Below are 22610 nucleotides of genomic sequence, written 5' to 3'. Positions count from 1 at the left end.
CTTGAAACTGTTGAACAGGCTGAGTTGTGACGGTGTCATTACAACCCCCATACTCGCGCCGAACGCCTCCGAGGAACTCCGCCGCCTAGAACGCTCCTTATTGCGCATTTCGCAACACTCTTTTCATAACTATCGAGTCACTCATTGAACTATATCATGTTGACAGCAATATATAGGCCGGTCTATTGCCAATTATTACCAATTATCGGAGCGCTTGTTGCAACCATTAAGGTTCACAAGGAAAGGGCGACTTGCGGCCTGTGATGAGGCAACGAAAGAGGCCTCGACCGGACAGAGAATAGTCGCTCCTTTTGCCTATATATATCATAGTCCTTGACCTTATAGTTATTGAGGTCAGACTCGTCAATACATCCCATTTAACTCCCATTGTGTGAGCGTTGCACGATAGTTATGAGCCCGGTTCCCGATTTCGCTTGAGACACCTGTCAGTTAGTGGTTTGATAAAGCCTCGTCATTGTAAGGCTAGCCAATCAAACACGTCAGACACGTCAAGTTCTCTACGCGCCACGCGCTTTAGGTATCCACTAGTAAAACCACGCATTTTACTATACTTCCTTTTCAGCAACCTCAATATATCGGAGTTAAATCCAGAGTCTCAACGAACGAAACCAATCACTATTACACTTTCCAAGTCTTCCGACTGGGATAACTGGTTCCTTGCCATCAAAGTATACGCTAAACAGCAAGGGATATGGGAATATGTCGATCCCGAGGTACTAGACCCTCCTGTCCTGAAGTATCTATCTATCCCGGATATCTATGATGCTAACTCAGGAGCTATATTATCCGGAACACTTGATGAATGACAAAAACTCAGCATCCGCTTTGTCGAAAGACAATGGGAGCATGATTGCAAGAAATATGAAGAGAAAACTAAGGTGATTAAGGCCCTAGGAAGTTAAATTATTGGAAGTCTCTCAATCGACTTTATGCAATTTCTGGAAGGAGATCACTCTCCGCACGCAATACTTCTTCGCCTCAAGCGAAGATTCGCTCCTGTTGAGAGATCGAGAGAACTAGACATTCTGACTAGATGGAAGAATATCTCCAAGACTCCGAAGACCTATCAACAGATCAATGACTAGCTAGATAAGTGGCTAAAGGTCTATAATGACGCTCGATGTCTAGATATATCTATCGCCGTAGGACGTTCTCCAATTTATGAATTCTTGCAAGTTGTCAAGTCACTTAACTCGATCTTCTCTATCACCGAAAATATGAAGGTGTTAAGCGGAGAATTTATCCCAGACTTTCATGAGTTGGTTGAGTCTTTCCGACGACTTAACAGCCTTGAGAAGGACTCCAAGAAAGGCTCTGTTCACTCGCATAACTCGTTTATATCCCTCGGAGATCAGAGAGCCGATAGCGACCCTCCGAAGTGCAGGATTTGCGACCTCTTCCACTGGTATACTTAATGTCCTTATATCGTTGAGTCAGTAAGGCCTTAAGGTTGGAAACCTGATCCTGCAAGGCAAGCCATTTACGAGGAAATGAAGAAGAACCCTGTTCATGCAAAGCGGTTCAAGCGGGCTATAGAAAGGGCCTCTAACTCCACTTCCTTATCTTCCTCCTCCTCCGCAAAGGAACAGAAAAAGAAGACGGTGTTCACAGCAACCATGGCTTATTCTGCCTCCGCTTATTCAGGGTTAACCAATAGGAGCCTGTATAACGAGTGGATTCTAGACTCAGGATCCGATGTTTATGTGTGCCGGCCTAATACACTAGGCTACGTTACGCAATGTTCTTCGCGCCCTAATGAGTCGCTAACTTGCGGCGTTGATAAGTATCCAATCGAGTCAATTGGGACAATCATCATTAACATGATGTCTTCTACAGGACCTACTCACATCGTTCTCACAGACGTTCTCTGTGTTCGAGGCTTCATGACTAAAGTGGTCTCATTATTAAGGATAGTAGCTAAGGGTATTCACTTCACAATCTAGGCGCCTCCCGGAATAGGAGGAATATTCATCCGAGACGGAACCCCAGTGGGTTATGTATATAACTATTATAACCACTTAACATTCACACCATGCGAACACACAGCATTCGCAACCACAACCACGCAACAACATAAGAAACTCAGTTATCCGGCCTCTACCTGGCATAAGATCTTAGGGCACCCTAGCCTAGACAGTGTCAAACATCTTCCGGATGCCGCCGAGGGAATACAAGTCACAAGAAATGACGCTCCCAGCATAGCGAAATACGAGACCTGTGTACTTGCAAAATCCAAACAATAGATCTCAAGAATCCTCCACAACAGCGAGGAACGAAGAGACGAACCACTAGGCCGAATAGCCTTTAACATTGTTCATTTCGCAAAGGGATGGGCCGCGGATCAATACATGAGCCACTTATGGGACTTTTATACCCATATGAACTATGTTTTCACACATAACAGTCGTTCCCAGGCAGAAGAACTTATTCTAGACTGGTTAGCGATGATCCGAACGCAATTCAACAAGACACCCGCATTCCTGCGTCTAGACAATGAAACAGCACTAAGCGATAATTTCTATAGCCAACTCCGCAGGCTAGGAATCACCGTCGAACACACAGCCCCTCACACTCCAGCCCAGAACGGGGCTGCGGAGCGTTCCGGGGGCATCATCACGCAAGTGGCTAGGGCACTCAAGGTTCAAGGCCATCTCCCTCACTTTTTATGGCCAGAACTAGTCAAAACGGCTGGCTATCTCATCAACAGGACCCCAATAAGGTCGCTGGGATGGAAAACACCCTATGAGGTGTCATATGGACGAAAACCTAGCCTCTCGCACCTTCACCTAATAGGTTGCAAAGCATTCGTCCACAACAAGCAAGTTCCTAGGCTTGAAAAGCTGGAGGACAGGGCTATAGTCGGCTGGTTAGTCGGCTATAATGCAAGGAATATCTGGCGTGTTTGGATACCTGTAAAACAAAGGATCCTTCGCTTCAGGGATGTGGTGTTTCATGATGATGCGTTTTATGATCCCACTAAGGTGCAGACCGCGGAGCAACTCCGTGCCCTTCCCCAGGAACTTATTGAGGTTCTTGACATTGAAGCCCTCGTTCTCGGCGACGACGTTGTGGAATCCTCCCCTGACTGGGATCCCCTTGCAGATCCTGATGATCCAGATACTATTATCGTCTCCCGCGGTTCATTATCTCAATTGCAAGTTGAGAAAGAAAGAACTCAAGCTGAGAGGGTGGAAATCGCCTTACCCACGCCACGCACAACGCCCGAGGCTAGCACAGCGCCTAGCGCGTCTAGTATTCAACAATCTAGAGTTGCAAACAGCCCTCAGCCTAGCACTCCTTCACAATCCCCTGCAATATCGAATACCCACGAGGCGTCGTCAGACCTCGCCAATCAGGTTGCGCCATTTTCGGTAACTACTCCGGATTCGGCAACTACTACCCGATTAGGCAACTCACGCGACGATGCTCCCACCACATCTCCACGTTCTAGTGAAATATCAGCCAACTTGGATGAGAATAACATCCTTCCATCTCACGAGCGACGTCGACGACAGCCGTCTAGGCGTCACCAGAATTATGCTATACAACTAGTAAGTGATCCTCACAATCTTCACGCATTTCACGCGGCATTTAGCGAGGCATTGAATGAACCGTAAAGGGTTTATAGAGACGACCTTTCTGCCGCGCCGCAGACCTATCGTTAAATGCTGGCACACCCGCACAGGCGCCAATTCAAGGCGGCCATGGACGTTGAATGGAGCCAAGTCTTTCAAAGCAACACAGTCAAACAAGTGGAACGTTCATGCGCCCAAGAAACGCAAGTCATTCCTCTTATGTGGGTGTTCACGTATAAATTCGATAACGACGGCTTCCTTGCTAAACACAAAGCGCGCATTTGCGCCCGCGGCGACTTGCAACGTTCTCAGGACGACACATATGCGGCAACCCTTGCACTCAAGACCTTTCGCGCACTCATGGCCATTGCCGCGTTCTTTGACCTCGAAATCTAGCAGGCCGACGCCGTCAACGCCTTCCTTAACTCACCCATAGAAAAGGAGGTCTACATTAAGTATCCTCAAGGTTATTCTAGGCCAGGAAAGATCTTGCGCCTCCTGAAAGCGCTCTATGGTTTGAAGGAATCTCCATTGTTGTGGTACAACACCTTCACTGCGGCGCTTAAGGAACTAGGACTTGCGGAGGTGCCCAACGTTAACTGTCTCTTCCAAGGCGAACAGGTTCTAGTCTTCTTTTATGTTGACGATATCATGATTCTTTATTACAAGAGCAAGACAAACGCATTTCACTCCCTAACACGCTGACTAGGAGAACGATTCAAGTTTCGCGTTCTCAACGACACCAATTGGTTCTGCGGCATTCGCATCCTGCGAGACCGCAACAACAGGACTATTCACCTATCGCTCGATTTATATATCGATAAAATTGTAGCCAAGTTTCATGTGCGACAACTTGACTATTTGCCTGATACTCCACTATCAACTAGTGAGTTGTAACCTCATGAAGGACAGGCCTCACCACAAGAGATCCATGTATATTAACAATGTGTTAGATCCATCTTATTTGCCTCATGCGCAACTAGGCTAGACGTCGCCTATGCTCACTCCAAACTAGCCCAATTCCTAGTCAACCCGTCGAGTGCGCACGCCAAGGCCGCGGATAGAGTGATTGCATATCTCTACCGCACGAAACACTTCTCCCTCACGTACAACAGTCAATCTGACCAATACTTTCTCTGCGCGTCGGACGCCTCCTTCGCCGACGACCCTGAGACTAGGAGAAGCTCCGATGGCTACATCCTGACGCTATTCAGAGAGCCCATTGACTGGAGGTCGGGGAAGCAAAAGACGGTCACAACGTCCTCCACCGAGGCTGAACTCCTTGCCCTCTTCAATGCGGCGAGCGAAATGATATGGTGGAAGAGAATGTTCGCTGACATCAATCTAGACCTTAAGGAGACCTCGCCCTTGCTCTCCGACAACTTGCAGACTATTTGACTGCTAATCAAGAACGAAAAGCTGTCTACAAGACTTCGTCATGTTGATATTTATCGGCATTGGCTTCGACAGGAGGTGCAACAAGGAAAGATCCACCTTGATTGGGCACCAACAAACGACATGATTGCCGACGGCCTCACGAAGGCCTTGCCTAGGCAAAAACACGAGGCTTTCATTAAGCAACTTAACCTCACTGACATCCAGGAAATGCTATCCTGATGTTTCCTCACCAACGACGACGGCATCATTTCCTGAGGGGGTGTGTTGAACAGGCTGAGTTGTGACGGTGTCATTATAACCCCCATACTCGCGCCGAACGCCTCCGAGGAACTCCGCCGCCTAGAACGCTCCTTATTGCGCATTTCGCAACACTCTTTTCATAACTATTGAGTCACTCATTGAACTATATCATGTTGACAGCAATATATAGGCCGGTCTATTGCCAATTATTACCAATTATCGGAGCGCTTGTTGCAACCATTAAGGTTCACAAGGAAAGGGCGACTTGCGGCCTGTGATGAGGCAACGAAAGAGGCCTCGACCGGACAGAGAATAGTCGCTCCTTTTGTCTATATATATCATAGTCCTTGACCTCATAGTTATTGAGGTCAGACTCGTCAATACATCCCATTTAACTCCCATTGTGTGAGCGTTGCACGATACATATACACACAAACACTACACAGACCATGCAGTGCTCAACTAGACGTCGTGATCAATGAAGAAGAAACAATTGGCAGTTCTCGCCCCAAAGATCAGAATCGAAACTGGACAGCATATAAAAAAGTCACAAGCAATCGTAGTGCATCCGCAGCCGCAGGTTGCTCTACCAGGCCTTGGATGGACTAGGTGGAAAGCCTGATCAAGCTTTTCCCGACACGCAGCAGTGTCTTGACATCGTCGTCGTCTGTAGTATGGAGACCATCGTCAGCCCCTGGCCAAAAAGAGTCCCACCACGCCCGCAAACTCTGGCAGTTACCGAGCGTGTTCCAGCCAGTCTCAAGCTTGATGTCATTCAACACCCGTAGGAGCGCTTCCCTTTCAGGTCGACCGACGAGTATCGTTCCGGCGCTGGACAACAACTGAACGGCGTTGGCCCAGGCGATGGGATGTCGATTCGCGATGCTATTCGACACGATCTTGCGGCTCAGACCGACAGCTTCTCTGCATACGGACTCGGACATGAGCCGGACGGCCCTCTCGGCGGGTGTCCTGTCTGGGAAGGCGAGGATGAGGAACAGACAAGCCAGATCCATCATCTGCGTTGCTGCACATGCCGCGGCCGACACGTATATTATCTGCCTGAAGGGCATCCGCGGATCCTTTGGGGGCAAGTCAATGATTGGGCGGAGAGCGATCGGACGGCTGCTCTCGTGTGTATCCAGAGAAGTGGACATTCCGTTCCATCTCTCTTCGAGCTCCGATTGCTCTGTCGAGGTACGCAAAGGCTGCCGCACGTCACAGAGTAAATTGTGCGTCTGAGCAAGGAGCACTACCACGTGGTTGCACCATGAGTCGAGGTCCCAGTCGTGAGCACGCTGGCGCGGAGGAGCCAGCGAAGTTCCATCGGGAAGCCAGCGTGATGGGTCAAGCAAAGTGTGTCGAGCCCTGGCTATGGCGGCCAGCAGGTCCATCCGACAGTAGACCCAGAAGCACGACTGGGCGACGCCTCCGGATCGCCCATGCCAGCCCTGGCTTGAGCACAGAGAGAAGGTGCCGCTCAGGTGCGTGTGCCAGTCGAGACTTTGGGCATCGATCATTTCGCAATACCCTATGAGCAAACAGGACGCAAATACCGCAGCATGCCCCGTCGTCGACTCGCTGCCATTGCCCTCGCCCTCGCCCAGGGCTCGCGTCAGCTCCTTCAGCCCGCGGTTGTACTGGTCGAGCGCGTAGATCGAGCTCTCTCCAGACACCAGGGAATACTGCTTTGAACAGCTTGCAATTATGGAGCGGAACAAGGACGGGTTGGACAACGACAGGTGTGGCACTGCGTGAGACCAGTGTCTGATGGTGTCGAACATGTCGAACCAGGGGCCGAGGATGTTGCAGTATCGCTCCATGAAGAACGCCTCGGTCGGGTCCGTGATGGGAGGATGATGATACAATGGGCCTGGACTGCCAGCCGACTCGGTTGGATGATGCTGGACCGTTGGTCCATTTCGTACACTGCCGCCATGCGACAGCTGAAATTCCCCTCCGCTCACATCTGAGGGCGACTTTGGGTCCGGGTCCAAGATTTCGTACCGTGATTCAATCCGGCGATTCTCTGAGACGAAGATGCCACTTATAACATTGTTGCCGGAAGAATTTCCCTTGAGAGCCGGTAGCGGAGGAAGACCGGCCTCTTGTGGTGACCATTCCATGAGACTGAAAGATTTTGGTGGGTATTCACATTGCAGGTCATCTTGCCAGCAGCGCTGACAGGGCTGTTCTCCGTCGCATCTGGAGTGTCGTCGTCGGCAATTGGCACAAGAGAGTTTCGTTCTTGATGCTGTTCCCCTCTTGGAGCGATTCATGAATATCTGGGTACCATCAGGTAGAAGATGGGTTTTGCGACGGAAGTTCGAGAGAGTGGAAAAATATGGAGTTGGTTGAGCACTGACATGGAAGCTGACTTGGCAGCATCCGAGTCTGTGACGCCAACAGGATGCCCACCCACTGCATCTTATCTACGGTACTTCCACCCTCCCTTGCGCCCGCATCGAGACTTGTCACAGAAACTACTAGATTTGCTCTCTCATTGACATTGTGCCCAGCTCGGCTCAAAATGACACCGGAACTCCAAACTACGTGCACTACTCCTATCTAATGATGGCCATTGACTCCATTTGCCCCATTTGCCGTTGGTCGCACAATTTCCATCTCCAGCACAGGATCCATTCTCTTCTCCAGTGGATAGCTACCCCAGAAATCTTGAACATGCTTCATCAGGCGGTGATATGCCAGCCCTGACCCAGGCTGGATATGACCGATGATGCCAGCTCTCGAAGACTCGACTCTCTGGGGCACAACCAACGATCGGCCTAGGATGCACTCGAGACCTTTGAAGCCGAAGCTCATTGCCTCCCGCGACCCTGTCGGAACACCCAGCTCATCGAGGAACGCGATTTTGGTGTTGGGCATCCGCTCTCGTAGATAGTTGATAATGTTCGGGTTGTAAGATCCTCCGCCACCAAGGTAGATCTCGTCAATCCCGCCTTTCGGGCCCCATTTCTCGTAGGCATCAGCTAGAGCCTTCGCAGTGATTCGAGTTATAGTGGCCACACAATCTTCTGGGCTCGCGCCCTTTGCCAGCATGCGTTCGCAGATGTCTTCGCCCATTGTGTCGCCAAAGGTCTCCCGGCCCGTTGTCTTGGGGATATCATGCACGAAATAAGGACCGGCCAACACCTCGTCGACAATTGATTGATCTACTTTCCCGGCAGCGCCCATCTTGCCATCCTTGTCGTATTGCTGCTTCCCATTTGTGAAGTAGCGGACAGCAGCATCGATGAAAACATTTCCCGGGCCGGTATCGAAGTCGTAGCCTTGTTGAATGTCACCTTTCGGTAGCATCGTGATGTTGGCGATGCCACCAATGTTTTGCACAGCTCGGTTCTTGGTCGGGTGTGTGGCAGATAGTCCATCCCATGCCACGAACAAGGGGCAGCCTTGTCTTCCAAGAGCCATGTCACTGACACGGAAGTTTGAAAGACTGGTGATACCCGTTTTCGCAGCGATGATCGAGATCTCTGCCATGTCAAGGTGAGCCCGTTGTGGGTTCCCCTCGAACATCTCGGGGAGAGGCAGATGCCATATTGTCTGACCTTGACCGGCGATGATGTCCACATCATTCTCCAAACTGAAACCTTGTTCCTGGGAAAATTGAATGATGGCGTTGGCGGCGAACTCTCCCAATTGGATGTTGACAATCGAAATCTCTTCGGGTGTTGTTTTATTTTCCTTGATAAGTCTCATAACTCTCTTCTTGAGGTCGCCGTCGAAGGGCACCTCTCCCGCATGCAGTAGCTGCATTTTGAGCGGGCTGGTTGGACTGTCTTGTGTGAAGTGCATATGTACAACGTCGAGACCGTCCATGGAGGTTCCGGCATTGGTGCCGATGACCTTCAAGCTCAACGGCTTGCCTGTCCATTCGGAGATGGCCATGATGATTGGGGAATGAGTAAAGGAACAAAAGCAACGCAGAGAAATCGACAGCGGCAAAGATCTGGCTTTAGGGAGAAGTCTCAGGGCAGGGAGGGAGTGTGCTCTTTCACCTTATATATGCGAATTCATTGAAGACCCGGACCTGCCAGACACCCGACCCGCAGGGTCATCGTCTATGGCGAAGGCCACGAGCATGCTTCCGATGTTGTATTAGATGGAACCCTGAGGGTGCACGAGGTTGAGATTGCGCGGTTCAGACGCCCTGTGGAACTGAGGTTGCCACTGTCCGGACAGCACGAAACAGGCAATTGTCCAGGAAGGAAAGAGATTCCGGCAACAGAGTTTCGCCCGTGCGCTTGAGATCCATCGACTCATTGTGGAGGCCCCGAGAATTGCCCAACACTTGTAAGCGAACCCGCGTCCCATATTCCCCAGAGAAAGGTCGATGTGGTCAGATATTTGTTGTGTCTTCTCACAGGCCACACTATGCTCGCTTCACCTGAGTGACTGAGGATCTATGCCAGCCTTGCTTCACACCTCGAGACCCACCAAGAACCATTCACTCACCACCGAATATTCAGATGATATCAATTAAACCCGTGAAATTATCCCCAACACCAAGACCCCGCAGTGATGGCTCAGGTTAAAACCACATGGCTATGTGGTGGACGTCCATTCACTGCGGCGAGCAAGGAACCACGAGGGCCGCGGGCGAGTAAAGGAAGAAAAAGGCCGCGGGTTCGAATCCCCGACCGTTCGAAAAGATTATTCGCCAGGTAATTAATTCGTCCAGCTCCTGTAGAAAAGACTTCACTAACATAATTACAGATCAAAAGCTTTATCGCACTCAAATCTCTGTGAGTTTCAAGCCTGGTTCCACTAAAGTTCTATAGGCATCAATCGATCTACTACTATCCATCTCTCTCTGAATTTCTCCTACACTAAGTACCCACAACATAAAAAGATTCGACTTTCGAATTTTTTTTTTCTCAAGCCACAAGTGTTCTCTTGATGTCAGAAACAGTTACACCTCTCCCTCAACTGGAGCCCGCTACCCATGTTCGTGTTTGTACTTCGATGAGCTCTTCGCCACTCTCCAGAACGTGGAGACCGCAATGCATTTCCTTCCGGAGTAATATGTGGACCCGAGCGGCAACTTGGACATACACCACGGGGTCCCCAGTACTCAGACCTCCGCGTATGGGCCGAGATGTGTTTGCGTGGACTTAGCAACAGCTATGCGTCGTCTATATAAATCATGGACACCTCCAGAGCGAGAACATCCATTTTCCCTCATCAGCTGCCTTTTCACAGTCGACCGACTACCGCCGTAGCCCTGTCCCAGTTCTCTCCCGTGGATCAAACCGCTACAGCCTTCAAAATGGGGCTCAGCGACATGAAGTTCACCCCTTACACCTCGGCCATGGGCCTGAGTGGCCTGCGTCTGCAGTTTGCCATCGCCACGATTGCCACCTGCGCCTTTTGGCTCTTTGGTTACGACATGTCCATCATGGGAGGGCTCATCACAGAAGAGCCGTTCCTGTCCGTCTTTCCGGAGACCAAGGACGCAACCATCCAGGGCATTGTCATAGCCACGCTCGAACTTGGCGCCCTCTTTGGCGCCATCCTCTGTATGTTCTACGGTGACAGATGGGGAAGGAGAGGCACCGTCTTCGTGGGGATGTTGTTCATGTTGGTCGGCGGCATACTACAGGCGTCGGCATGGCATATTGCGCAAATGGTGGTCGGGCGCTTCTTGTCGGGCGTCGGCTTGGGCCTGCAAGTCGCGACCATCCCCGCGTGGCAGTCTGAGTGCGCCAAACCAAAGTCTCGAGGTCGATGGGTCATGATCGAAGGTGGTCTCCAGACCTCTGGCGTCGCTTGCGGCCAGTGGGTCGGTCTCGGGTTCTTCTACACCAGCGGCCAGGTACAATGGCGTGCCCCTGTCGCCCTCCAGCTGGTTCCGGCTGCGATCGTCTTCTTCTTCATCATGTTCCTCCCTGAAAGGTACAAACCCACACACACACCCGTCTATATTCTGTCCTCTTATGGCTTCTTGTTACTAACCTCACCTCCAGTCCTCGCTGGCTAGTCTCTCACGGTCGTTTCTCTGAAGGCAAAGAGGTCCTCTCCAAACTCCGCAACTTGGACGAGTCGCACCCGGACCTCGTTGCAGAGTTTGCCGGCATCATGGCCAGCCACGAGGCTCAAAAGGCCGAAGCCCCCTTCGCTTACAAGGAACTCTTGCAAAACGGCAAGACCCAGACCTTCCGCCGCATGCTGCTGGGGGTGTTCGTCAACGCCGCCCAGCAGCTCTCCGGCATCAACATGGTCTCCACCTACGCCAACCAGATCCTCTCGACCAGTTTCGACCTGAGTCCGGGCACGTCCCACCTCATTGCGGCTTGCGGCGGTACCGAATACGCTCTCTGCTCTCTCCTCGCCGTGTTCCTGATTGAAGGTCTGGGACGCCGCAAAGCTTTCATGTGGACCGCGACCGGCATGGCGGCTTGCTTTGTCGTCATCCCGATCCTGCTGTCGACCAGCTCCCGATCGAACCAACTGGCTGGCGCTGGTCTCCTTTTCCTCTTCAACACCTTTTTCGGTAAGTTCGACTCTCTTGTGGTTGGATGGCACTACTTCTGCCGCTGCCACTGCTGCTGCTGCTTCTGCTGTTTTTTTCCCCCTTCTCAAGCTCCCCCTTCCCCTTTTGAACCGCCGAGCCGAGCCGAGCTGAGATAACGTACGGCCGTGTGAATGAACACTGACTGGTCTGTTTTGTTTCTGCGCCACAGGTCTCGCCTGGGTCGGCGGTCCGTTTCTGTACGCCGCAGAGATCGCACCCCTCCGGGCCCGGGCGCCGTCGGCCGCGCTGGGTTCGGTCAGCAACTGGACCTGCTGCTTCCTGGTGGTCATGACCATCCCGGCGTCGTTCGCGAACCTCGGCTGGAGGACGTACATCTACTACGCCGTCTTCAACGCCGTCTTCGTCCCCGTCATCTACTTCTTCCTGGTCGAGACCAAGGGCCGGTCGCTCGAGGAGCTGGACGTCATCTTCGCGACCCCCGGCGACCCGGTCAAGAACGAGAAACGTCTCCCCCACGACATCTCCGTCCGGGACGCGAAGGTGGCGCTGGGCCTGGAGGACCACGCCCTCGCCCTCGGCGACCTCGACGACGACGCCGCCGTCGCGAGATCGGACAAGGAGATCGAGGAGGTCGCACAGGTACACACGGTGGAGAAGAGGGCCTACTGAGCTAGCTTTACTCAACCCCTGTCGGCTACCCACCTCCCTGACCAGTCAGTAGTACTCCGTACTATCCATCATCTGGTCAAAACCAAACCAAAACTACCTACTGGAGCTGCCCCCAAAGGCCATTGTCGACGAATCAGATTCCCAAAGGCGGCGGCGACGGCGGCACAGCATTGATATAGTTAAACACCATCAAAGAAAAAACTATCATTAATGAACATTATTCTAGATTCTAAAATGTAATGCGATGCAAGGCAATGCACAAAGCGGCCTCTTAGGGGGGGGAAAGAATCGAATCGTATGGCAACTCCGTACCGCGAGCAAATAACCCGCTCGGTCCCATTGCCATCCCTGTGTAATGTTGAAGGTGGACGAATGGTCCTGAAGCCACAGTCTAATGCAACTTCCCATAAAACCCTTGAAGATGTTTCACATGTCCAGGTGCCAGTTTGCCCAAACCATGACCCCGACCCCGTCGTCAAAATACCAGATACTAGTTGCGCCCGTGGCCGATGGCTCCTACGACGCTATAACAAAACTCCAAAGACACCCGCTCCACCTTGCCAATCAAAACTTCTCCATGAAACTCTTTCGGACAGTCCACATCCTCGCTCTTTTGCCATAAATGTACATTGGGATAGTGCTGATTAGGCAAATGACCTGGATGGCTCCAATGGCCAAGAACGTGGTTCGTGGCCCATCGGCCTCTAACCAGTCCGCAAAGAACAAGCTAAACACTAAGCCGTGAAAGATGTTCTTGCTGAAATTCAGAGTCACCAACGCCTCACCGGCATATTGTCTATAGCTGTCGACGCAAAAGGTGATGGACGTCGTGCTCCCCAGGGAACAACCGAAAGAAATCAATCCAAAAAAGATGGTCGGCACGATCCAGTTGTCCCGCTCTTGCGCCGACCAGCCGTAACCCATCAATCCAATCGCCGTTGTGATGGCAATAGGTATGCCCATGACAAGTCGAAATTCGGGTTCGTACACGCCACCGTTCTTCCGGGCCATGTATCGAACAATGATATCCGACACTTTACCGGCAACTGCAGTACCGAGAACACCCCCGATAAACGGAGAAATATAGACCAGTCCGGCCTGTAAGGAAGTGAAATTGTACGATTCGCGATTCTTGTAGATGGCCGTTATCGACTCAGACAACACGATCAGCCAGCCAACCGACAGTGAGTATACAAGTGCCGACCAGAGCACGCTAGGATAGGCATAGAGAATGAACGGCCGACAAGCCACCAAGAACCAATTGGATTTTGAAAGTCTTCCATTCCACGGCTTGAGTGTGTCAAGGTAAGTCTTTGGAGGTGCATGACGAAGAGTCGTCGTGTATCGTCCGAGTTTGAGACTGTCACTCGGAAAATACCCGTCGGCTGTCCTCGACTTTTCCGAAGTAGCAGGGCTCTGAGAGGCAGTCACAGGTATCGAAACCGCGTTAGGAGCGGTTCCTGGTATGGCGTCCTGTTGTGCTGCGCCATCTGCCCTTGCTGGTTGGGTAGTGGGGGTGATGCGGCCGCCGAGATAGTCGTTGTTCTTCTCCAACGCCACATAGTAGGGCGAATTGAGGGAATGCAGATGCGGAACTGAAGATCCTCTGGCTTTTGCCACGGCTTCTGGTTCAACGATGACTGGATCGCCCGGAGAAGTACGAGGTGCCCTGGTCGGAGTGTTGTCACCATTGCTTCCATCAGCCCCATGTGTTGGCAAGCCATGTAGAACCGGTGGTGGTGGCATAGATAGTCCAGTAGGCTTAGGCCTTCTCCGTCCTGACGTTTCTGTTACTGGTTCACTCGTCTGGACGTCGTCGAGTCCGCTCTCCTCTTTCTCGTCACAGGATCCGGAGGCGGTGCTTCCTTCTGAGATGGGTTGCTTTGTCTCTTCTGTGTAACGAGCATGATCTATGGCTTCGGACTGTGCATTTATGGATGTGTTACTCTCTTCGTCAAGTTTGGTATCGCTGGCCGAATCTTCGAATCTAGCATGGACATTTTGCTCATGCAGCATGTATTGCCTAGGTGTCATTGTCTTCTCAATGGCCGCTTGTAAAGCCGCTGGATCAGCCGAGTTCGGATGTTGTTCGTGTGACTTCGCATCGGTCAAGGGGTGACGAAAGATGCTGGACAAACTTCGCTGGTGAGTTGGCCTCCTTGACTTGGCTCTGGGCGTCCGGTCCCAGAACGTCTCCGGCACGAACAAGAATAGCAGGCAGAAGCAGAAACCCACTACCATGGTGACAACCCTGTAGACGGTGAGATCGTGGCTGACACGGCGTGGTTCGAGAACTTACCAAAAGACCCATCTCCAATCTTTGGCACCAATGATGACAGCACTGACCAATGGCACCAAATTCTTCCCACCCAGGAGAAGTAGGGTATAAATGCCGACCCGAAAGGCGCGTTCGTGCAAGAAGAAGATCTCCGCGATGGTGGCCGAGGGCAGACATTCCACCGGACTGACAGAAATGCCCTGGAACACTCTGGCCGTGGCGAGTTGAGCGTAGCTGGGAGCCACCGCACACCAGACAGAGGTGACCATGAACATGATGGCAGAGGCCAGGTACACGGGGCGTTTACCCCAGAGGATGGCTGTAGGGGAGAAGATGACACTCCCAACACCGAGGCCCATCATGTAGAATCCTGTGGTCAAGGCCACCCTCGAGTAAGACACGTGGTAAGTCTCGGCAACGTTGTTGAAGCCGGCGGCCAGAATCGGGGTGATTCCTCCGCCAACCATACAGTAGAAGCCAAGGGACAGCAAGGCCACGTCCCTTCTCCATGCCGGCCAGTTCAGCGGGTCGTTCAAGGAGTCGTCTGGCTGCGGATCCAAAATGAATTGGCCATCTCTTGTCTTTTTCTGGGTCGGGTACGAGGGACGTCTCAAGGGAGGAGTGAGAGGCTGCGCAGGCATGGAGGACGAGCTCCTCCGAGCATGCTGATGCTCGAGACCGAGGGGTTCATTGCGGTTGGAAGATAGGAGGAGGACCGTTCCCGGTACTTCCTCAGTCTCCTTATCGTTCAGGATACCAAGCGACCATTTCTCGATCTTTGGAGCCATAGGTCGAGAGGGAGAGTATAGCTCATAGCTAGGTAGGTAGAAAGGCAAGAGGAGACAGTGTCAGGAACACTACAGTGTGGACGAGCAGCATAAGAATAAATTCCAAGGCGAGGGTAATCCGGTAGGCTGAGATTGATGAGGGCCGTGTTCAGTCATGCGGTCGTAGGTGGTGGGATTGACAGTCTGGGGAATGGCGCCGGAGCCATGAAAAAGACCCTTGTATGACAAGAGAGGATACAGTGATAGGTGCCTGACTGTGTCAGATCTAAGGCTACCAGGCGCTGCGGATATCGAGAGCCGAAGCCCACTAACTAGCCCGGAGGAGAATCACCTGGTTAAAGTGTATTTAGGGGATCAACTAACCCCTATCTCGGGGTCATAGGGGTCTTCTAGGGGCTCTCCTCTGTACTACTCGCTATCCGGCTTAGGTGACAAGGCTCACCAGAAGGTGCCTGAGGTAGATAAGGATAGCCCATTTTGTTGGTAGTACCCTCGCGCTGAGCCGCCAGGCTTTGCTAAGAAGTTCACTTCACCCCGTGTCAGACACTACTATTTTTCCTTCGCGCAAAGTGATTTGCACCTACAACGTCACATTGCATGTCAGTAGGCCTTGGTGCGACATTGATCTCTGTCTCTCCCACTCTCTGTCTTTCCATCGACCACCTGGAAGAGGCTCACTAGACACCCCTGTGGCGACCCTAACGAGATCCAGTGTGCGCCGAGCCTCTCGCGTCTTTTCGCCTGCGGTACAGTGTTGGCAATAGGCTGCCGAGCGGGCCTGAGCCAACTGCGCCGCCGCCCTGCACATGTCCCATGTTCAGCCTGTGACAAGTCAGCTTGCAGAATCTCTCTCTCATATGTTGCAATCGACGACCTGCTGACCAGCTTGGAGGCTATTCCACGCAGACCGCCTCTGCACATCCCCCCACACCGTCACCGCTTCCTCCCTGGAAGGACGAGCCGCCAGATGACTCCAGAGGACAGAAAATGACAGGAGCCCGAGATGAGCCGGCAGGCTGAGGACGCGAACATACTGAACCTACTTGGTGTGTATGGATGGGGCACGCTGGATGCAAGATACGGCGCTTACTCGCTAATGGAGATAATCACTGAAGTGTTCATTCTTCATTCTTGAACCGAGGAATGTGTCTATCATCATCACCTGCACGTCGAGTCTATTGTCACACGGCAGCGTACGCGTGACAACAAATCTGACAACCACAACTCCCAAGTCATCTCTTAGAGTGATTTGTGCTTTGTGCTAGACTTTTTGTCTTTGAGACCAACCAGGGTCCTTTTCTCGTCTGCGACAAAGATGAACCGGGCACCGAAGATCTGATCGAGGCCGTCACAGTGAGATATAGCTCAAACATTTCGTGAACTCGTAAACTGCCAAAACACACAATGCGAGTGGGATTTCCCCGTCTTCGCTTGGGAAGAAACAACAATGTAGAAAATTTCCAGGTCGGTGTCCCCAACTTGGCCGTTCAGTCTTCGGTCAGTCTTCCGCGACGGGCACCGAACAAGCCTAATCCCAATGGTGTTTCGTTTTCCTTGCCACTGCCGTTGTCCAAAACCTCCCATACGCGTGGTCTCCATTCTCCTATTATTCCTTTACCCTCTTTGACCATTTGCAGTCCTTGGCCCATGTCCTGCACCTGGACCGACCCCGTAATATTGACACTTCCAAAAAGATATCGGAGGCGAACGTCGTGCATCTTGTCCTTGAGTAATTTTGCACACATCATCTTGACCTCGTCGCCAACCTGGTCTACGATGGTTGCAATCACGTCGAGAATAAAGTCATGCACGTTCTTGACCTTTTCTTGTTCCTGCTTGTTGCTGGAGAGTGCCGTCAACGCTGCAATGGCGGGATGCGTGAATATGAGCGCTAGACGAACGAGTAGCTGGACCTGTTCACTCTGACCTTGTTTCGTGTTTGGCCCGGTTCGCCCGGCAGAAATCAGTGACAATCTTTGTAGACACACCATGTAAAGGATAGCATCGAGGTAGTTCACGGTCGCCCACCCATTCGACCCCCCGGCGCCGCCTTCAGAAGTGTTGGCAATGGCATTTGGGCTGGAGGTCACCATCTGCGCATGGTTCGCAGTGACCGAGTTTCCAGAAAGGCCGGTCATGGAGCTGGGGTTGGAAGTAGCAACGTGACTGTTCTGAGATTTGAAAATTTGCGTCAATTTTTCCAGCAATTGGGTCATGAAACCAGTCATGGGGCTAGTATCTTTGACGCAAACACGGAAAGCTCGGTCGACAATCTCAGAGAGATGTTGGATATCACTCGGAAATACAGCAGATAGAGGGCTCGAAGTCCTGCCCATAGGGAACTTGGGTAATGCCTCCAAAAACTCACTCTCAACTTTGTGTCGAAGTCGGTTCGCAACCTCAGAACCCGCTGTGTGGAGCAATTGGGCAACGTTGCATTGTTGAACGTCTCGTTCCTGAAGTGTGCGTTCCAGGACATCCGTCAGTATGTCGACTAGTTGGCCTTGACCCTCGGAAGTCGTTCGAGCGGAAGTCAGCCACAATCGTAGCTGTATATGTCGACAGGAAAAGATATTGATGCCACTAAGAAGTCCTCGCAGGTCTACGGCGTCGGGTGTTGCGTTCCCAAGATTCAAAAAACCATCGAGCGTCTGTAATAGCAGTGCCGTGACCGATTCAGAAGGACGTGTTGAAGTTAGAGGGAGATCGTTCGCCAAAGAATGCACGAGGCTGATGGGCAGTGGTGCTTGTGAATCTGGCCTTCCCAGTTGAGTGAGCACCTCCAAAACGTGCTGGGGTTCTCCTCGACAATACTCGGTCCATCGGATCCGGGTTTGGTAGAAGGCAAGGTTAGAAAGTGATTCCCTGTCCGGCGCATGTAACCAGCGCAGCAAAGTGGCAGCAGAAGGAAGCTTGCGCAATTGCAGCTTGGTCAAGTCCATAGCCTCCAGAAAGCCAGCGAAAGTGACACAGCCAGCTCCTATCAGGTTTTGAAACAGGCAGGGTCCGAAAGTGGCATCAAGAAATGGTGCTAAACGCGTCAACCATTTCTGAATTAGTTTATCTGCCTGACCCTTTCGACATAGCCGCAGTCGGCTGAGCAGCTGGCAGAACGAGAACAAAGTCAACGAGTCATCCCCAAATTTCTGCTGTTTCTCGATGCGATCCACGAGAACTGAGAACAATCCGTTCATGGTTTGCTCCGACATGTTTGGCTCCGACTGCAATATTGCTTCAAAGTCCTCCACAAATGTAGCTCCCGCCTGTTGCAACGATTCCGCAATACCGTCACTATACGGTGAGCATGCCGCTACTGCGCGACCACGGTCACCTCGGACAAAGTCCTGCTGCAACGACTTGACGGAGGGCGTAGCGACGGGGTACGTGCTGCAGAGGTCGAGGAGGAAATTTGTAAATAGTGGCATCGCAGGTTTAGTAGAGCGCCAGGACATATAGATCTGACAAAGTCTCCTTTGGAGGACGTCAAAGGCGCCGATAGACTGAAGGACCTCGGAATGGGCTTGAACGGTAGCTGTAAGAGATGCCATCAATGCATCATCTTGGGTGTTGCACAGGATCCCGATCACATCGGCGAGGACAGGTTCGTCACCCATACACTCGAGAATGTATCGAATGAAGGCAAACTGCGCACAGTCTGACCTCGTGGAGGTCAAAGGCCCAGGCATGTCTCGCATCGCGATTTGCACGGCTCTCGCACGAAGCCACACGGAGATCTTGGATTTGACACTCCAGGGTAGGGAAGCGAATGAGGGTTCTGATATGTTCGGCGTCGACGAAGAAGCGCCTGCAAAAGATCGGGATAGCTGTTGTTCAATGTAGCGAATGTGGTGTTGATAAAGCTCCTCCTCGGAATTCAGGTCGAAGCCACAACGTGCCAAAATCGAGCTTCTCAGGTTGATGACGTGAGCCCCGGTGTTCTGGAGACACAAGTCAAGAAGAAAGAAGTTGACTTTGGAGAAATCGCTGATACTGTTCGTCCCTGCACCAGTATCCTGACCCAAAGTGACGGTTCCTGCCTTGGGGAGGCCTCTCACCATAAGCCACTGCAGGTACTTTGCGGTCGGAAATGAGTTTGATCGCGAAAGCTGTGCCACCAAACGTCTCAAGCATTGAGTATCTGCCGTAGTCTTTCCCTCCCTGCACGAAGAAAGATAATTTAGGATAATAGTGTCGACATCGAGACCCGCTCGTTGCCAGCGTCTCAACAAACGCGCGAAGAGATGTATGCGGGCGTCGGAAGACCGAAATCGCGTGCACGCCCATTCGAAGCAAGTAGATATCAGAACGCCGGTATCTGAACAGATAGTAGTGAGATTTGCAGCAAGCTTGGCCACATCGAACGGAGGCTTCAGTGTGTCCAGAACCTCGACGATTTCTTGTACTGCCGAACGTTTGTTGCAAAAGTCCCCTTTGTTAAATCCCATCGTCCTCTCGTTGATGCGGTTGAGTTCCTCCAGAATTTGCTTCTCTTGTTGGATTTTCCCATCCAAGCAAGTCTGGACGACCGAGTAGACTTCTGGCCATCTATCTGGCATCAAGAAATTTCGTGGCCGACTGAGAAGGAGGTCTCGGATGGCATGATGGAGTCGTTGCAGAAGTGGCGCTGCTCCCGGGCCTGCAGTCTTTCGCACTAGTTCATACTTTTCGATCAAGGTTTCTGCAAGTCTCCTGCCTCGTCGTCGATAGTAGCTCATATCTTGTTTGTAGATATGGCTGACCATCAGCCAAAAAGGAAGCTGTTGTAGCGATGCTGCCGCAAAAGATCGTAATATCCAATCAATATAGTGATCTCGGTCCAAAAGATTCTCCATATAGAGGCGCGTGCTTATGCGTATAGCATACTGTATATTGGACCTCCAATCCGAATTTCCAGCCTGACCAAGATACGATTCCAAAAATTGCTCGACACTGGTAGTCCATTCTCTCAGCCACTTTCCTTCGGACCCCATGGCAACGGCCGGGGTGGTGCCCTTTCTCTTCAAAGTCCGAATCTCGTTGGCGCAGACACACTTTGCAAACCAGATGGCACGGCTCAAAGGAACATGATTTTGCAGGCACTGGTCGAGCAAGAGTTGGCCTCGGATGCCTTGAGGAATCGTTCTACTCAACCTTCTCAAGGGCACATCGGCGTTCGCCAGGTCTGCAATCCACGACTTTCGTTTCGCTTCAGTCAAAGTGACACGCGGCGGCGGTTTGAAAGTGGTCGGAACATTAATGATGCTCTGCTGGCTCTTCTTGTCCAGGATGAGGGAAAAGAGGACCGAAAGACTGTCCACTCCTGATTTATGCTTGAGCGCATTGTACAGTGGCACCCGAGCAGTATTCAGCTCCTTCTCTGTCGGATTGGGAGGCTTGTCGAAGTACCCTTGTTTGACATTGACGTCGTTCAACACATCTTCTGGGTGCTTGCCAGTCCACGGGAAAAAGCCCGCGGCCTTTTTGGGGACGAAATGAGGTACACGTTCTGGTGAGGCCAACGAATCAGGGGTCGTAGGAACTGGAACATAGATTCGTGAACGATGAGTGGGCAATGGATCTTCGGTGGTCTTGGATTGCCGGCCCAAATCCCAAGGACGATGCGGCAAGTCTGGCACTCCATTGTCAGCGCCCCCTTCCAGCCACTTCCCATACTGCGAAGGATGAGCGCCGAACAATAAGGCAGACGCGCTTGGCGGAACCAAACGTAATTGCGAGGCGCCATGCTGCGTTGTTGTGGCCGTCGAGGCATTGCCGTTGCTGGAAGCCTGATTCAAGAAGCCATCCCCCTCCACCTTCCTCCGCTTCGTCGGTCGATCCTGTGTAGGTTCTGGATATTGTCTCTGGGGCCCGGCAGGTCTTCGCCCAGACGAGGAAAGGGCATCGCTCGCGGCTCGATCGAGGGAAGGTCGAGGAACATCGGGAGGACGTCTTAATGGGGGAGGCCGTGGTTCGGCCGGAGGGTTCGATGTCATGACCTGATCATCTTGACAGTACGAGCGTGAGAGGCAAGGCAGAAGCGAGGCCGCTTATGCCTCTGCGAGGGAAGATAGCTATGTTTCGCAAGTTCGGATTCGGTCGCAAGGGCAGGGTGGTCGCCTGGGGCGTACAGGTCAATTGAGCACCGTCCGGATCGGCAACGACAGATGGGTTGGCCAAGGATGTGTGGAGACGGACAGAATGGACGATCAAACAAGAGTGCTTATAACCGATAATGTGCTGGGTATAATGGTTGTGTCGATGTATTATCAGTGGGTTGTGGGTTGCGAAGGACGACGAAGGTATGAAGCGAAGGAAGTTGGCGAAGGAAACGAGTAGAGTGGAATCTGAGGTTCGCAGCCCGACGGCCGGGATGGATGCGAGATAGGGCCCCCGGGTGAATCGGTGCTAATTCGCTGACCTGAGCAGTCTACGACGACTGTACTGTATGTAACTCGTAGATAGAGTGCTGCACTGCACACTGTAGGTGTCAGGGAATGGAGCGAGTGGCACTGTGGAAGCGTCCGAGTGGGTGATCGATCTCAGCACCGACGCCAGCCAACCGCAGCTGGTTAGGGCTCGGAGGGTGACTGCGGCAAAAGGCCAGCACCACCTGGGTGCCATCCGGGTAGCTTTGCGTTAGCACCAAGCACGCCTGCACTGTACCGTACGGGGGAAGGCCGGGCGAGCCTGGGTAGGCCAGTCCAGTGCGCGGCGGCCCAGGCTACTGAGGCCCAGCCGCGGTATCGCCGTGGCCCGTGATGTTGGAACACATACCGCAGGCGTCTCGTCCACAGGGGCCCGGTCGGACCACATTATTCGGTGGCAATTGCAGGGCATCATCGTAGCACGAGATTCCAGCATTATCAGCTGTGGTACCTGGATTACTGCACTCGTGCCGTGGCTCCCACTCTCCTTTCCGAACCGTCAGCCAGCATATCACCCTCTCGTCGGAGAAACACTGTTTGGGCGCTCCGTGCTACAATGCCTAATGGGCGTCCGGACCACCGTGAGCACAGCTGTTATTGGCAGTCACTTCCAACATATTTCTTATTACCCGATGCCTGTGTCTTGTGCGTCGAAACCATTGGAGTCTATCTTGACATGTCGCTGAATCCCTGTTTCATGCTTATTTTATCCGTATCAACCAAAACACGCACAAATCCTCC

The 22610-nt window shown here is 52.2% G+C and overlaps 5 protein-coding genes across 5 annotated transcripts; 1 reads left to right on the top strand and 4 right to left on the bottom strand.

Moving 5' to 3' along the window:
- Window positions 1-5839: 5839 nt before the first annotated feature.
- On the bottom strand, window positions 5840-7360 carry PV08_00108 (uncharacterized protein; the record flags this gene model as incomplete). Its single annotated transcript, XM_016374476.1, has 1 exon — window positions 5840-7360. The coding sequence occupies one exon, from the start codon at window positions 7358-7360 to the stop codon at window positions 5840-5842; it is 1521 nt and encodes a 506-aa protein (XP_016239752.1).
- Window positions 7361-7802: 442 nt separating this feature from the next.
- Window positions 7803-9143, bottom strand: PV08_00107 (uncharacterized protein; the record flags this gene model as incomplete). The annotated part of the gene is made up of 1 exon (XM_016374475.1): window positions 7803-9143. The coding sequence occupies one exon, from the start codon at window positions 9141-9143 to the stop codon at window positions 7803-7805; it is 1341 nt and encodes a 446-aa protein (XP_016239751.1).
- A 1381-nt stretch (window positions 9144-10524) lies between these two features.
- Window positions 10525-12399, top strand: PV08_00106 (uncharacterized protein; the record flags this gene model as incomplete). The annotated part of the gene is made up of 3 exons (XM_016374474.1): window positions 10525-11150; window positions 11222-11748; window positions 11939-12399. 3 exons carry the CDS (start codon window positions 10525-10527, stop codon window positions 12397-12399), a joined length of 1614 nt encoding a protein of 537 aa, XP_016239750.1.
- A 564-nt stretch (window positions 12400-12963) lies between these two features.
- PV08_00105 (uncharacterized protein) lies at window positions 12964-15465 on the bottom strand (the record flags this gene model as incomplete). The annotated part of the gene is made up of 2 exons (XM_016374473.1): window positions 12964-14650; window positions 14699-15465. The coding sequence occupies 2 exons, from the start codon at window positions 15463-15465 to the stop codon at window positions 12964-12966; spliced, it is 2454 nt and encodes an 817-aa protein (XP_016239749.1).
- Window positions 15466-16952: 1487 nt separating this feature from the next.
- On the bottom strand, window positions 16953-21437 carry PV08_00104 (uncharacterized protein; the record flags this gene model as incomplete). Its single annotated transcript, XM_016374472.1, has 1 exon — window positions 16953-21437. One exon carries the CDS (start codon window positions 21435-21437, stop codon window positions 16953-16955), a length of 4485 nt encoding a protein of 1494 aa, XP_016239748.1.
- Between the last annotated feature and the right edge of the window lie 1173 nt (window positions 21438-22610).

This window comes from Exophiala spinifera (genome assembly GCF_000836115.1).
Source record: "Exophiala spinifera strain CBS 89968 unplaced genomic scaffold supercont1.1, whole genome shotgun sequence".
In the NCBI taxonomy this organism is placed as follows: Eukaryota; Fungi; Ascomycota; class Eurotiomycetes; order Chaetothyriales; family Herpotrichiellaceae; genus Exophiala; species Exophiala spinifera.
The sequence above is the reverse complement of the archived record's forward strand: the minus strand, read 5'-3'. Positions and strand labels throughout refer to the sequence as shown.